General features: G+C 43.8%; 1 protein-coding gene across 1 annotated transcript in view; it reads left to right on the plus strand.

Moving 5' to 3' along the window:
• The window catches only part of LOC135525302 (transmembrane protein 117-like), an 89,055-nt gene that overhangs the window by 36,221 nt on the left and 35,849 nt on the right, over positions 1–16,985 (plus strand). The window contains exon 3 of the mRNA XM_064953010.1: positions 5,622–5,754. Coding sequence (XP_064809082.1) covers positions 5,622–5,754 — 133 coding nt within the window. The remainder of the gene's footprint in view (positions 1–5,621; positions 5,755–16,985) is intronic.

A 16,985-nucleotide genomic window follows, 5' to 3' on the forward strand; every position in this document is an offset into this window, starting at 1 on the left:
GCAAGTTAATTGGCTACTTTGAACAATTAAGTTTATTTGTTGAAAAGGCATTGCCTACTGCCTCCAGCTTATTGCAAAGTGCTGATGAAGTTTGAGATGCTGCAGCAGCTGCCTTTGCATAGTTTTACAGATTTTCCGCTCAACGTCGCTGTATCTGTATGCTGTACGCGTGTGATAAATAAGATACATAACGGATATGCTTTACCCTACACACATGCCAATTTAATGCCGCCAAATTATGGAAATTAACCTATAGACGGATAAGCATGACCAGTCAAATGTATTTCCATCGACTGGTATTTCAAATCAAATCAAATCAAATTTATTTGTCACATACACATGGTTAGCAGATGTTAATGCGAGTGTAGCGAAATGCTTGTGCTTCTAGTTCCGACAATGCAGTAATAACCAACAAGTAATCTAACTAACAATTCCTAATCTACTGTCTTATACACAGTGTAAGGGGATAAAGAATATGTACATAAGGATATATGAGTGAGTGAGTGGTACAGAGCAGCATAGGCAAGATACAGTAGATGGTATAGAGTACAGTATATACATGTGAGATGAGTATGTAAACAAAGTGGCATAGTTAAAGTGGCTAGTGATACATGTATTACATAAGGATGCAGTCGATGATATAGAGTACAGTATATAGGTATGCATATGAGATGAATGAATAATGTAGGGTAAGTAACATTATATAAGGTAGCATTGTTTAAAGTGGCTAGTGATATATTTACAACATTTCCCGTCAATTCCCATTATTAAAGTGGCTGGAGTTGAGTCAGTGTCAGTGTGTAGGCAGCAGCCACTCAATGTTAGTGGTGGCTGTTTAACAGTCTGATGGCCTTGAGATAGAAGCTGTTTTTCAGTCTCTCAGTCCCAGCTTTGATGCACCTGTACTGACCTCGCCTTCTGGATGATAGCAGGGTGAACAGGCAGTGGCTCGGGTGGTAGATGTCCTTGATGATCTTTATGGCCTTCCTGTAACATCGGGTGGTGTAGGTGTCCTGGAGGGCAGGTAGTTTGCCCCCGATGATGCGTTGTGCAGACCTCACTACCCTCTGGAGAGCCTTACGGTTGAGGGCGGAGCAGTTGCCGTACCAGGCGGTGATACAGCCCGCCAGGATGCTCTCGATTGTGCCTCTGTAGAAGTTTGTGAGTGCTTTTGGTGACAAGCCGAATTTCTTCAGCCTCCTGAGGTTGAAGAGGCGCTGCTGCGCCTTCTTCATGATGCTGTCTGTGTGAGTGGACCAATTCAGTTTGTCTGTGATGTGTATGCCGAGGAACTTAAAACTTGCTACTCTCTCCACTACTGTTCCATCGATGTGGATAGGGGGGTGTTCCCTCTGCTGTTTCCTGAAGTCCACAATCATCTCCTTAGTTTTGTTGACGTTGAGTGTGAGGTTATTTTCCTGACACCACACTCCGAGGGCCCTCATCTCCTCCCTGTAGGCCGTCTCGTCATTGTTGGTAATCAAGCCTACCACTGTTGCGTCGTCCGCAAACTTGATGATTGAGTTGGAGGCGTGCGTGGCCACGCAGTCGTGGGTGAACAGGGAGTACAGGAGAGGGCTCAGAACGCACCCTTGTGGGGCCCCAGTGTTGAGGATCAGCGGGGAGGAGATGTTGTTACCTACCCTCACCACCTGGGGGCGGCCCGTCAGGAAGTCCAGTACCCAGTTGCACAGGGCGGGGTCGAGACCCAGGGTCTCGAGCTTGATGACGAGCTTGGAGGGTACTATGGTGTTGAATGCCGAGCTCCATCGATGAATAGGATAAAAATCGTTATTTCTCAATGGGATTTTGTTTTCTTCTCCCGGACAATTGGCCGGTGCCAATTTTATTAATCGGCTTCTCCATTTTTTTTTATAGGCCAAAAGCCGGCTATTACCGGCTAATGGAAACCCTGTCCTGTATTGACGCTTCGCCTGTTTGTTAATTTGTCGGAGGGCGTAGCGGGATTTCTTATAAGCGTCCGGCTTAGTTTTCCGCTCCTTGAAAGCAGTAGCTTTAGGCTTTAGCTCAATGCAGATATTACCTGTAATCCATGGCATCTGGTTGGGATATGTATGTACGGTCACTGTGGGGATGACGTCGTCAATGCACTTATCAATGCACTCATCAGCCAGTGACTGATGTGGTAAACTCCTCAATGCCATCGGATGAATCCAGGAACATATTCCAGTCTGTGCTAGCAAAACAGTCCTGTAGCTTTAGCCTCCGCTTCATCGGACCACTTCCGAATTGAGCATGTCACCGGTACTTCCTGTTATAGTTTTTGCTTGTAAGCAGGAATCAGGAGGATAGAATTATGGTCAGATTTGCCAAATGGAGGGCGAGGGAGAGCTTTGTATCTGAGTTTTTTTCCCTCTAGTTGCACAGATGACATGCTGGTAGAAATGAAGTAAAACTGAGTTTTCCTGCAGTAAAATCACCGGCCACTAGAAGAACTGCCTCTGGATGAGCGTTTTCTTGTTGGCTTATGGCCCTATATAGCTCGCTGAGTGCGGTCTTAATGTCAGCATTGGTTTATGGTGATAAATAGCCAGCTACTGAAAATTGTTTGCTTGAGTGTGTAGTTCGCTTGAGTGTGTAGGTTTAAGTGTATGTGCCTGTGTGTGTGTCCAGTCTGGCTGAATGGTGTAGAAGGGGTTCATGAATCACTCGTTATCAGGCCTACACTGATTGGCTCCGAGAGGCTTGCCACCGTGTTCGCTGCCTGGGCTGGCCACTTTAAGAGTCAGATCTGCCTATACTATGCAGGCTGCACCTAGATCAGAGCTAGGGCTCACTGGCACTGTAATTAAATTAATCCACACAGACCAATTCCATTATGGAGCTGTGAAGAATCTCAAAAAAACACAATCCACACTAGGTAGGCACCTGCACATCGATTCGTCTGCAACTTTACAACTGTTTGAATGGGGTTGAACACAATTTGGTTTCAGGGAATATAGCAAATTGAATCTCTTCCTTCAGTATAATGGTACAGTATGTCACCACTGCTTTGTTGTATCTTACACAGTACATGGTGCATTGAGTAGTGGAGACCTCAATTTGTCTTCTGTATAAAGGCTGTTTAAGAATGCATTTCAGCATGAAAACCCAAACACACACAGTGTCTGTACACCTGAAGGGAGATAATGGATATCTTTATTATGGATGTAAAACAGCATTGGAGGACTCCATCTCTCTGATGCAGTCTCAGCGGCTTTGGTTTTATTAGGGAGAATGAGGTGAGCGAGCTGAAATTGAACAGCATGTTCGGCACTCGGAGAGAGGGAGCCTTTGGCCTTGTGGTAATGGGAAGATAAACGGAGCATTGGGGTCCTGTCTTTATGGCTTCTACTCCGTCTGGACACAACACTACACTGCAGCTACATAACACTACACTACACAACACAACACCCCTCCCAGGGGCTGCAACTCTTAGGGAGACTGGGGCAGACCAAAATAAAGAGTTGTCTCTGAGAGAAGCAGGCTGCTGGTACTGGGTTGGCACTGGCTGAGGTATCTGAGGAGGAACCAGAAGCCTGCTGTGTGTGTTAGTAACACCTATATTTTAGAGGTGCCTCCCGGTGGGGAGAGAGTACTTGGGGTCAGGGCCACTGACATGGCATTGTACTGTACTGTATGAGCAGTGAGCAGCAGGAGTGAGATCAAAATTGTGGTATACACTAGCCATCTGATTGTACATCCCCAAAGAAAATAACATTTTCTGTTTTGCAGTTTCATTAGCATAAGCCACTACTCATGCAACAGGTTTATGTTCAGAGTTGTCATATGGATTATATTGCCTGGTTTGAATTTATTCATATTATTGCCATGCAACATTTCATCTGAAATAGATGGCTGTCAAAATGATACAAGCCTTTTAGGCTATGCACTTACTTTAGTCTTTTCTGGGCAACGCAATCCATGGATTAGCTAAACAGATGGATTCATTCAAATTCCAAAATAACAATGTTGTAATGGAACTCAGTGTCTTCATAAACTGTGTAGAGGATCTCTGGCACCAGAGGCCAGCTGTGATTATGTATTCTGGGCAGAAGGTGGACTGCCTGAATCAATCTCATGCTCTAGCAGAGAGATATTTCCCAGTAATTGAATTCCCAGCCAGAAGAATGGAAAACACCACAGGTCACAAATATCAGCATAATCTATCTAATCATGCTGAACTGTCCTCATGGAACACAATCAAAGCAGCATCAGAGGCTTGGAACAACAGGGTCTCAGTCAGGTTGCTAAAAATCATGTACCTGTTTAGACCAAAAAGCCAGTGATATACCAAAGAGCACAGACAAGGCATTGTTTCCCCTATATGCATTCAGCAGTGGCACCTTTGCCGCTGCTAAATCGCGGCCACATTATTGAAGATTTATGTTAAAAACATCCTAAAGATTGATTCTATTTATGTTAAAAACATCCAAAAGATTCTATATCGTTTGACATATTTCTACGGACTGTAACGGAACTTTTGGAATACTGGGCTAAATGCACAAACAAAAATGAGGTATTTGGACATAAATGATGGACATTATCGAACAAAACAAACATTTATTGTGGAACTGAGATTCCTGGGAGTGCATTCTGATGAAGATCAACAAAGGTGAAAAGTGAATATTTATAATGCTATTTCTGACTTCTGTTGACTCCAACATGGAGGATATCTGTTTGGCTTGTACTCAGATTATTGCATGGTTTGCTTTTTCCGTCAAGTTTCTTTGAAATCTGACACAACGGTTGCATTAAGGAGAAGTGGATCTAAAATTCCATGCATAACAATGTTTATTATGAGTATTTCTGTAAATTGATGTGGCTCTCTGCAAAATCACCGGATGTTTTGGAACTACTGAACATAACGCGCCAATGTAAACTCAGATTTTACCGAACAAAACATACAAGTATAGTGTAACATGAAGTCCTATGAGTGTCATCTGATGAAGATCATCAAAGGTTAGTGATTCATTTTATCTCTTTTGCTGCTTTTTGTGACTCATCTCTTTGGCTGGAAAAATGGTTGTGTTTTTATGTGACTTGGCTCTGACCTAACAATCGTTTGGTGTGCTTTCGTCGTAAAGCCTTTTTGAAATCGGACACTGTGGCTGGAATTACAACAAGTGTATCTTTAAAATAGTGTAAAATACTTGTATGTTTGAGGAATTTTAATTATGGGATTTCTGTTGTTTTGAATTTGGCGCCTTGCAGTTTCACTGGCTGTTGACGCGGTGGGACGCTAACATCAACTGTTCAGAGGAGACCGTGTGACTATCTATCTAATCTATTCATTTTAAATTGTTGATTACTTCTCCTTGCTATTATCATTCATAGTGCTCCAGAATGGTCTTTTAATGATGATTTCAATTCTTTAAAGGCCGAGTTTCTGACACATGTTTATTTATGTGTATGAACACAGCCTATCATTTCATCCTTGTTAGTTGAGCCCATATTTGCTGGTACAGCAGACACAGGTTGCATCTAAAATGGTAGCCTATTCCCTATATAGTGCACAACTTTTGACTAGTGGTCCAGTACACTGACTGAGAGAATATAATGCCCAGTGAATGGACCCTGCCACTGAAAAGGTTTGTCGTCCTCATGCCCTCCTCCTATAGGTCGATATCTGCGTCTGAAAATGTTCCGTGAGGATCACGGCTCCTGGATGACCATGTTCTTCAGCACCATCCTCTTCCTCTTCATCTTCTCACACATCTACAATGTGATCCTTCTAATGGCAGGAAGCATGGGGTAAGCCACCGCTCAATGTCTCATCCTTCTCTCTCATTCTCTCACTGCTGCTTTCATTTGTTAGAGCCTCTGTCTCTCAGTCCCATCAATCACCTCAAGACTTTAATTCAGGGGTGGAGGAGATGAAGTTGGGGTGGGTGGGTGGGTGGGAGGGCACCTGAAAGATCACCTTCAGCACCAGCATAACTCTTCAATGATGATCAGGGCAGCCATCTTGGTTTATTGACTACATAAAGTCAAGAGTCAAGATAGCTTCCCTTTTACCTGCTGTTCTATTGGTGTACCTACACTCAATGGATAACCAGCTGCAGAGCCGTGTCAGTCACACACATCAAGCCAGTGACAAGAATCCATTTTAGCATTTGATGTTTCAGTCAGAGAGAAGCTCCCCGTTAACAACAAACGTTCCCACAACTTTAGAGAACGTACCCTTAAGAGTCCCATTAGGTCATTAACTAATGTTTTTAAAGGAATGTTCCCGTGATGTGCAAGCAATGTTTCCAAGAGACCATTCCCTTAATGTCATAAGATATTAATGTTCTAGATGTTCTAGATTAAACGAGAACATTGCAAGAACATTCATGTGTCCAGTTTTTTGTGGGTTAGGAAAATATTTCATCAATGTCCCACCAAACATACACAGAACGTGGTTGCCATGTTCTAAGAATATAAGATATAACAATTCTAGACATATATCACGTGTTAGGAGAATATTCCATCAACTTCACATCAAACAAACGCAGAACATGGTTGCTATGTTCTCAGAATATAAGATATTCATGTTTTAGACATGTTTCATGGGAACTGTGCGAGAACATTTGTGTAAAAAAAATGTCATTACACATTACACCTCTTGTTACTGTCATTACATCACTTGTTACTGTTGCTGAGCCAATCCAAGGCTCTGATTTGTGGACCACTGATCCAGTAATAGATATTTGTCTGTTGGCAAGGTTAGGTTTGTTAAAATATTAAATAATTAAATAATTAAATATAATAATCCATTTTGAATTCAGGCTGTAACAATGAAATGTGGAATAAGTCAAGCACACAGTGCTTTTAACATAGTGTTTTCAACTTAGTGCCTTCAGAACATATTCATACCCCTTGACTTATTCCACATTTTGTTGTTACAGCCTGAAAATTTAACTTTTAAATGTATGTTTTTCCTCACCCATCTACACACAGTACCCATAATGACAAAGTTGTAAAAAATGGTTTTATGTTTTACAAATTTTGTGAAAATGAAATACAGAAATACCTCATTTACATACAGTTGAAGTCGGAAGTTTACATACACTTCGGTTGGAGTCATTAAAACTTGTTTTTCAACTACTCCACAAACTTCTTGTTAACAATCTATAGTTTTAGCAAGTCGGTTAGGACATCTATTTTGTGCATGACACACGTAATTTTTCCAACAATTGTTTACAGACAGATTATTTCACTTATAATTCATTGTATCACAATTCCAGTGTGTCAGAAGTTTATATACACTAAGTTGACTGTGCCTTTAAACAGCTTGGAAAATTTAAGATTTTCCAGAGATGTCATGGCTTTAGAAGCTTCTGATAGGCTAATTGACATCATTTGAGTCAAATGGAGGTGTACCTGTGGATGTATTTCAATGCCTACCTTCAAATTCAGTGCCACGTTGCTTGACATCATGGGAAAATCAGCTAAGACCTCAGAAAAGAAGATTGTAGACCTCTGCAAGTTTGGTTCATCCTTGGGAGCAATTTCCAAACGCCTGAAGGTACCGCATCTGTACAAACAATAATGCACAAGTATAAACACCATGGGACCACGCAACCGTCATACCGCTCATAAAGGAGATGCATTCTGTCTCCTACAAATGAACGTACTTTGGTGCGGAAATGCAAATCAATCCCAGAACAACAGCAAAGGACCTTGTGAAGATGCTGGAGGAAACAGGTACAACAGTATCTATATCCACAGTAAAACGAGTCCTATATCGACATAACCTGAAAGGCCGCTCATCAAGGATGAAGCCACTGCTCCAAAACCGCCATAAAAAGTCATATTACAGTTTGTGAATGCACATGGGGACAAAGATCGTACTTTTTGGAAAAATGTCCTCTGGTCTGATTAAACATAAATATAACTGTTTGGCCATAATGACCATCATTATGTTTGGAGGAAAAAGGGGGATGTTTGCAAGCCTAAGAACACCATCCCAACCGTGAAGCATGGGGTGGCAGCATCATGTTGTAGAGGTGCTTTGCTTCAGGAGGGACTGGTGCACTTCATAAAAGAGGGAATCATGAGGTAGGAAAATTATGTGGATATATTGAAGCAACATCTTAAGACACCAGTCATGAATTTGAAGCTTGGTCGTAAATGGGTCTTCCAAATGGACAATGACCCCAAGCATACTTCCAAAGTTGTGGCAAAATGGCTTAAGGACAAAGTCAAGGCATTGGAGTGACCATCACAAATCCCTGACCTCAATCCCATAGATAATTTGTGGGAAGAACTGAAAAAGCGTGTGCAAGCAACGAGGCCTACAAACCTGACTCAGTTACACCAGCTCTGTCAGGAGGAATGGGCCAATATTCACCCAACTTATTCTGGGATGTTTGTGGAAGGCTACCCAAAATGTTTGACCCAAGTTAAACAATTTAAAGGCAATGCTACCAAATACTAATTGAGTGTATGTAAACCACTGACCCACTGGGAATGTGATAAAATTAATAAAAGATTAAATAAATAATTCTCTCTACTTTTTTTTCAGGGAATTATGACTCTGATTAAATGTCAGGATTTGTGAAATACTGAGTTTTAAATGTATTTGGCTAATGTGTATGTAAACTTCTGACTTCAACTGTAAGTAGTCACACCCTTGAGTCAATACTTTGTAGAAGCACCTTTGGCAGGGATTACAGCTGTGAGTCTTTCTGGTTAAGTCTCTTCTGGTTAAGAGCTTTCTACACCTGGATCGTGCAACATTTGCCCATTTATTATTTTCAAAATTCTTCAAGCTCTGTCAAGTTTGTTGATCATTGCTGGACAACCATTTTCAGGTCTTACAATAGATTTAAGTCAAAACTATAAAACTACTCAGGAACATTCACTGTCTCCTTGGTAAGCAACTCCAGTTTAGACTTGGCCTTGTGTTTTAGGTTATTGTCCTGATGAAAGGTGAATTAATCTCCCAGTGTCTGGTGGAAAGCAGACTGAACCAGGTTTTCCTCTACGATTTTGCCTGTGTGTGGAGGCATTCTGGTTATTTTTTTTACGCTGAAAAAACTCCCCAGTCCTTAACAATTACAAGCATATGCATTACATGATGCAGCCATCAGTATACTTGAAAATATGGAGAGTAGTACTCAGTGATGTGCTGTATTGGATTTGCCCCATACATACATAACACATTGTATTCAGGACAAAAAGTCTCCACCTCCCACTATGGAGGTGGAGGCACCAGACGGACCGCTCAACACGGGAATCCTCACGGGCCAGTTTGGGACGGCCCAGTTAGAAGACCCCAACCTCCAGAACATGAGAGGCCAGGTGATTGCGGTGGATGGTGCACTATTACCCGGGGTAAGTGAGTGGCGCAACTCCCACTTTGCCATCAAGCATAATTTATTGTATCAGGTAGTAAAGCACAATGGGGAGTCAAAAGACTTGTTACTCATACCCAGCCAGTATCTTAGGACTGTCTTGCAGCTCGCCCCCACCCCCACCTGCTCGGGACACATGGGGATGTAGAAAACCAGGGAGCGGATCGGGAATCGGTTCCACTGTCCCGGAGTCAAGAGTGCCATTGAGGACTACTGCCGTAACTGCCCGGAGTGCCAGATCACAGATATATTATAGAAACCCTTTGGTTCCCTTGCCCATTATAGGTGTGTTTGAGCGGGTGGAGATGGATCTGGTGGGTCCGTATGTGAAGACCACGAGGGGACACCAAATACATCTTGGTAATCGTAGATTACGCTACCCGATATCCGGAGGCGATCCATTATGCATGGCGGCAGCGGTTGTTATCGCGCGAGAGCTCTTCCATTTATTCAGCCGGGTGGGTATTCCGCAGGAAATTCTGTAGGACCATGTCTCGTGTAATGAAAGTGGTCTGCAATCTTTTACGAATCAACCAAATGAGGACCAGTGTGTACCATCCACAAACGGATGGGCTAGTCGAACACTTCAATAAGTCCCTAAAACAGATGCTGAAGAATGTCATCGAGAGAGACGGGAAGAAACTGGGACCAGCTGCTGCCCTACCTGATGTTATTGGTGCGCGAGGTACCCCTAGTGTCCACTGGGTTCTCCTCATTTGAGCTCCTGTATGGCCATCGGCCCCACGGACTTCTGGATCTAGCCAACGGAGAACAAATTCCTGGCTACGTGGCATGGGCCCTATGATATTGTCGAGCGGGATAAGCAACGTCAATTATAAGGTCTGCCAACCAGGGTGGAGAAAACCCCTCCAACTTTACCATGTGAACCTTCTAAAGAAGTGGCACACACTAGAGGCGCTGTGCGCAATGTGGACCCGGGAACAGAATCCGCCCTCTGTCGAAGTCTCCATGGGGTAAGACCTCAGCCCGACCTAACGACAAGCGCGCTGAGAGTTGGTCCAGCGGAATACGGCCTTGTTCTCCGAGGTGCCAGGGAGCACGGATCTCGTGGAACATCACATCTACACAAAAGTGTGTAAATGGCCATACCGGATACCAGAATTCCGGAGGATGGTGGTCCAGCGGGAAGTGACGATAATGCTAACGATGGGGGTACTGGAGGACTCCCACACTGAGTGGTCTAGCCCCGTCGTGCTGTTACCGAAACCGGACAGAACCGTCCGCTTCTGCAACGACTTCTGGGAACGAGGTCAGTAAATTCGACGCCAACCCCTCGGGTGGACGAACTGATCAACCGCTTGGGGAAGGCAAGATACGTCAGCACCCTGAACCTGACGAAGGGGTAATGACAGGTGCCACTGCCAGCAGTCTCCCGGGAGAAGATGGCTTTCTCACAATTCCTGGAAGCTAAAAATGTCCCCTTTTCTTCCATGGCCTGCATACTGACCAGATGTGTCACCCATTGATCCTGGTTGGGATGCCCTGGATCGACGTGGGTGGATGACAGCGTGTTCCAGTTCCCACCAATAACCAGCAACTTCGCACAGCCATTGAAGAGGAGTGGGACAACATTCCACATACCACAATCAACAGACTGATCAACGCTGCATGGGGCAAATGGTGGTCACACCAGATACTGACTGGTTTTCTGATTCATGCCCCTACTTTTTTAAGGTATCTGTGACCAACAGATGCTAATCTGTATTCCTAGTCATGTGAAATCCATAGATCAGGGCATAATGAATTTATTTGAATTGACTTGAGTTCCTTATATGAACTGTAACTCAGTAAAATCTTTGAAATTGTTGCATGTTGTGTTTATATTTTGTTAAGTGTAAGTGTAGGTTAGTTTTGTGGAGTAACTACAATGTTGTTGATCCATCCTCAGTTTTCTCCTATCACAGCCATTAAATTCAAACTGTTACGTTCACTATTGGCCTCATGGTGAAAACCCTGAGCGGTTTCCATCCTCTCCGGCAACTGTTAGGAAGGATGTCTGTACCTTTGTAGTGACTGGGTATTTTGACACACCATCCAAAGGTTAATTAATAACTTTTTTACCCATCTACCTACATCGCCTCACAGTGGAGGTGTCATAATACGCATAAAACCTAGCCATCAAACAGTGAAATGGTTCCAATCATTTTTCTACCGTTAATTTCCCCCCTTAGGGGATTTTAGAAACACTTTAAATTAGGTCTGTTTCGAGTGGACTTAACCTGGCAGGCCATTTTGATCATGTAAATCTCTCTCAGACAAGGTGACTTTTAACAATATATTCGGCTCTATTTAATCTCAGATTCGAAAATGCTAATTAGCATCAAAGAAGACATCATGCAAAACTACAAATCCCTGCAAGCCCTTACATGTCATCTCTAGCTGACATCTATGCAGTTACAGTAACAGTTAAAACTAGCACAAGACAGTTTACAGAATTGTCCTTTTTTAAGAAATGTTGCCTATTTATTACATTTTTACATTTAAGTCATTTAGCAGACGCTCTTATCCAGAGCGACTTACAAATTGGTGAATTCACCTTCTGACATCCATTTATTCATTACTACATCTGGCTAACATTAGATAGTTAATACAGCGATTCTTACCTTTGCCTCAATTCATTAGTCTCGTCTGGATCATCATGGAATTTGTAGTTCTTTATGATAGTCACATTAGCAGCAAATTAGCATTTCATTTTGGGGGGATAAATACATGTGAATATATTGATAAAAGTCACCCTGTCCTAGAGAGATGTACAAGACGTCATGCCAGGGTAAGCCAACACGAAACACAGCTCTTATTTTAATTGCTTCTAAAATTCCCTATGGGAAAAATGAATGGTGGAAAAAACTATTGGAACCTTTTCCCTGTTTCACCGCTAAGTTTTATGGGTATTATGACTCATACTGTGGTACTCTATAGGTGCCCTTCTTTACGAGGTAAAGAAATGCCTCCTTGGTCTTTGTAGTTGAAACTACAAAGAGAGAGGAAGCTCAGGACTGAGAGGAAGCTCAGGCAGGTTGATGAATCTAGCAGATCCTGGCTGGCTGGTGGTTCCGGCAGATCCTGGCTGACTGGCGGTTCTGGCAGATCCTGGCTGACTGGCGGTTCCGGCATATCCTGGCGGCTCTGGCAGATCCTGGCTGACTGGTGGATCTGGAAGATCCTGGCTGACTGGCGGATCCTGGCAGACTGTCGGCGCTGGGCAGACTGTCGGCGCTGGGCAGACTGGCGGCGCTGGGCAGACTGGCGCCGCTGGGCAGACTGGCGGTTCTGGCGGCGCTGGGCAGACTGGCGGCACTGGCGGCGCTGGGCAGACGGGCAGCTCAGACGGCGCTGGGCAGACGGGTAGCTCAGGCGGCGCTGGGCAGACGGGTAGCTCAGGCGGCGCTGGGCAGACGGGTAGCTCAGGCGGCGCTGGGCAGACGGGTAGCTCAGGCGGCGCTGGGCAGACTGGTAGCTCAGGCGGTGCTGGACCGAGGGGCTCTGGCGCCTCTGGAATGAGGGGCGGGAGCTCTGGCAGCACCGGACAGGCAGGAGACTCCGGCTGCGCTGGAGAGGAGGAAGGCTCCGGCCGCGCTGGACAGAGAAGCTCTGGCGCCTCTGGACTGAGGGGCTCTGGTGCCTCTGGACTGAGGAGCGCTGGCGCCTCTGGACTGAGGAGCGCTGGCGCCTCTGGACTGAGGGTGTCTGGCGCCTCTGGACTGAGGGGCGGAAACTCTGGTAACGCCGGACAGGCGGGAGCACCTGTGTTGATGGGACGGAGAGACAGCCTGGTGCGGGGTGCCGGCACTGGTGGTACCGGGCTGGGGACACACCTCAGGGCGAATGCCTTGCATACTACGCCAAATCAACTGCTCTCTCTCTTCACACTCTCCCAATTCTATTAACACCTCCTCGAGTGTCTCCTCATCTCCCATCCGTTCACTCTCCTCCATTCTGTCCAATAACTCCTCGACCCTCTCAGACTCAGCCCTCAGTTTCGCCGATAGCTCCGATAACATCCATGGCTCCTTACGGTTAACAGGGGGAGTTGGCTCAGGTCTGGCTCCTGACTCTGCCACACTCTCCCTGTGACCCCACCACAAGAAAATTTTGGGGGTGCCTCTCAGGCTTCCAGCCGCTCTGCCGTGCTAGCTCCTCACAATGCCGCCTCTCTGCTTTCGCTGCCTCCAGCACGGCTTTGGGGCGGCAATATTCCCCTGGCTCTGCCCAGGGTCCTTTCCCGTCTAGGATCTCCTCCCAAGTCCATTCTTCCAAATAGTGCAGCCTCTCCCGCTGCTGCTGCTGCTGCTGCTGCTGCTGCTGCTGCTTCTGCTTCTGCCTCTGTTGCTTCTCCTGCTGCGGCTTTTGCTGCTGCTGCTGTTGCTCCTGCTGCACCTGTCACTTCTCCTGCTGCTGCTGTTGCTGCTGCCTCTGTTTACCATGCCGCTTGGTCCTTGGTTGGTGGGTGATTCTGTAATGGTTTTCTTCTGGGGAAAGAGGCGGACCAAATGCAGCGTGGTTAGTTTTGTGCATCTTTAATAAAGATGAAAGTACAACAATCTACAAAACAAGAAACGTGAAAAACCAAAACAGTCCTATCTGGTAACACAAAGACAGGAACAATCACCCACAAAACCCAACACAAAACAGGCTACCCAAATATGGTTCCCAATCAGAGACTGACTAACACCTGCCTCTGATTGAGAACCATATCAGGCCAAACATAGAAATAGACAAACCAGACGCACAACATAGAATGCCCACCCAGCTCACATCCTGACCAACACTAAAACAAGGAAAACACACACGAACGATGGTCAGAACATGACACTGTGCTTGAAATTCTTACAGATAATTGTATGTTTAGGGTACAAAGCTGGGGTAGTTATTCAAAAATCATGTTAACCACTATTATTGAATATGGAATGAGTCCATGCAACTTATTATATGACTTGTTCAGCACACTTTTACTCCTGAACGTATTTAGGTTTGCCATAACAAAGGGGTTGAATACGTATTGACTCAAGATTTCAGCATTTCATTTTTACAAAAAAAATTAAGAGAACAGAATTCCACTTGACATTATGGGGTATTGTGTGTAGGCCAGTGACAAAAAAAATCTAAATTTAATCCATTAAAAATTCAGGATGTGACACAATAAAAAGTGGATAAAGTCAAGGGGTGTGAATACTTTCTGAAGGCACTATTTTTGACACACTTTAACATACAGTGCATTCGGAAAGTATTCAGACCCTTTGACTTTTTTCACATTTTGTTACGTTACAGCCTTATTCTAAAATGTATTAAATAGGTTTCCCGCCCTCATCAATCTACACACAATACCCCATAATGACAAAGCAACAAAAGGTTTTCTTAAATGTGTGAAAATGTGTGTATATATATATATATATATATATATATATATATAAAAAGTATATATATATATATATATATATATATATATATATATATATATATATATATATATATATATGTGTGATATATATATATATATATATATATATACAGTGAGGGAAAAAAGTATTTGATCCCCTGCTGATTTTGAACGTTTGCCCACTTACAAAGAAATGATCCGTCTATAATTTTAATGGTAGGTTTATTTGAACAGTGAGAGATAGAATAACAACAAAAAAATCCAGAAAAACGCATGTCAAAAATGTTATAAATTGATTTGCATTTGGGCTCTGGCTGGGCCACTCAAGGACATTCAGAGAAGCCACTGCTGCATTGTCTTGGCTGTGTGCTTCGGGTCATTGTCCTGTTGGAAGGTGAACCTTTGCCCCAGTCTGAGGTCCTGAGCGCTTTGGAGCAGGTTTTCATCAAGGATCTCTCTGTATTTTGCTCCGTTCATCATTCCCTGGATCCTGACTAGTCTCCCAGTCCTTGCCGCTGAAAAACATCCACACAGCATGACTCTGCCACAACCATGCTTCAACGTAGGGATGGTCCCAGGTTTCCTCCAGATATGACGCTTGGCATTCAGGCCAGAGAATCTTGTTTCTCATGGTCTGGGACACTTTAGGTGCCTTTTTGGCAATTTGCTGTCATGTGCCTTTTACTGAGGAGTGGCTTCCGTCTGGCCACTCTACCGTAACGGCCTGATTGGTGGAGTGCTTCAGAGATGGTTGTTCTTCTGGAAGGTTCTCCCATCTCCACAGAGGAACTCTGGAGCTCTGTCAGAGCGACCATCGGGTTCTTGATCACCTCCCTAACCAAGGCCCTTCTCCCCTGATTGCTCAGTTTGGCGGCCAGCTATAGGAAGAGTCTTGGTAGTTGTAAACTTTTTCTATTTAAGAATACTGAAGGCCACTGTGTTCTTGGGGACCTTCAGTGCTCCAGACATGTTTTCGTACCCTTCACCAGATCTGTGCCTCGACACAATCCTGTCTCTGACCTTTACGGACAATTCCTTCAACCTCATGGCTTTGTTTTTGCTCTGACATGCACTGTCAACTGTGGAACCTTATATAGAAAGGTGTATGCCTTTGCAAATCATGTCCAATCACTTGAATTTACCACAGGTGGACTCCAATCAAGTTGTAAAAACATCTCAAGGATGATCAATGGAAACAGGATGCACCTGAGCTCAATTTTGATTATCATAGAAAAGGGTCTGAATACTTGTGTAAATAAGGTATTTCTGTTTTTGTTTTTTTGTATACATTTGCAAAATAAAAACAATGAACTGTTATTACCTGTTCATTATGGGGTCCTGTGTGTAGATTGATGAGAAAAAGCATTGATTTAATAGAATAAGGCTGTATAAGGCTGTACTTAATAAAATGTGGAAAAAGTCAAGGGGTCAGAATACTTTCCGAATGCACTGTATGTGATTACATTGTGCATGGTCATTTATACCATAATTATTATTCGACATTTTGTCGCCTGGGATTTGAACTCACAACCTCTAAGTTCACGAAGTTCCGATCTTCCAGGTAGTCAGACTGTTCTTTTATCATTTGTTTCATTTACTAATTTTAGATACTTGTACTAATTGTATAACAGGTAATCAGACTGTTCTTTTATCATTTGTTTTATTTACTAATTGTAGATATGTTAGTGCTTTCTGTATAGTTGTCTTATGGTGGGGCATATTAACCTGTTATAATGATAGTCCTGAAAATCTAGTGTATTTTTACCATAGCTGAGATTTACTTCAAATTGCATTCACCCTATTTCTTACTCGTATCAAGTTGTTCCAGATCTACACTAATGCCTAGGGTTAGGGTTGCTTCTAGACAGGGCAAGACTACACTGGCCCGATAAGCACATACACTAGAGATATCCCTTATTGGGTATTGAGTATCCATCCAGCTGCAAGGTCAAGGGCTTGTGATTTACCATTTGTTTGTTTTGGTTGTAAAACATTCAAATTAAATTACGTATTGCAAACATGCTGTCAGTGGAAGTAGACTGGGCAGGCTAATAGCTAGCGGTAAGGTGTTGTTGTTCTATACAGGGGAGGGGAATATGCTTGTATAATCTGTCAAACTGGCCAGAGCTGTGACAGTGACATCCATCATGCCCGCTCTTTCTGTTTGGCAGGAGGAAGGGAAACGCAGAGATGCTGAACGGAGCAGCCGATCCGCTGAGACGATAAATGTTACCCGCTACCACTCT

Source organism: Oncorhynchus masou, chromosome 31 (assembly GCF_036934945.1).
Source record: "Oncorhynchus masou masou isolate Uvic2021 chromosome 31, UVic_Omas_1.1, whole genome shotgun sequence".
Lineage (NCBI taxonomy): Eukaryota > Metazoa > Chordata > Actinopteri > Salmoniformes > Salmonidae > Oncorhynchus > Oncorhynchus masou.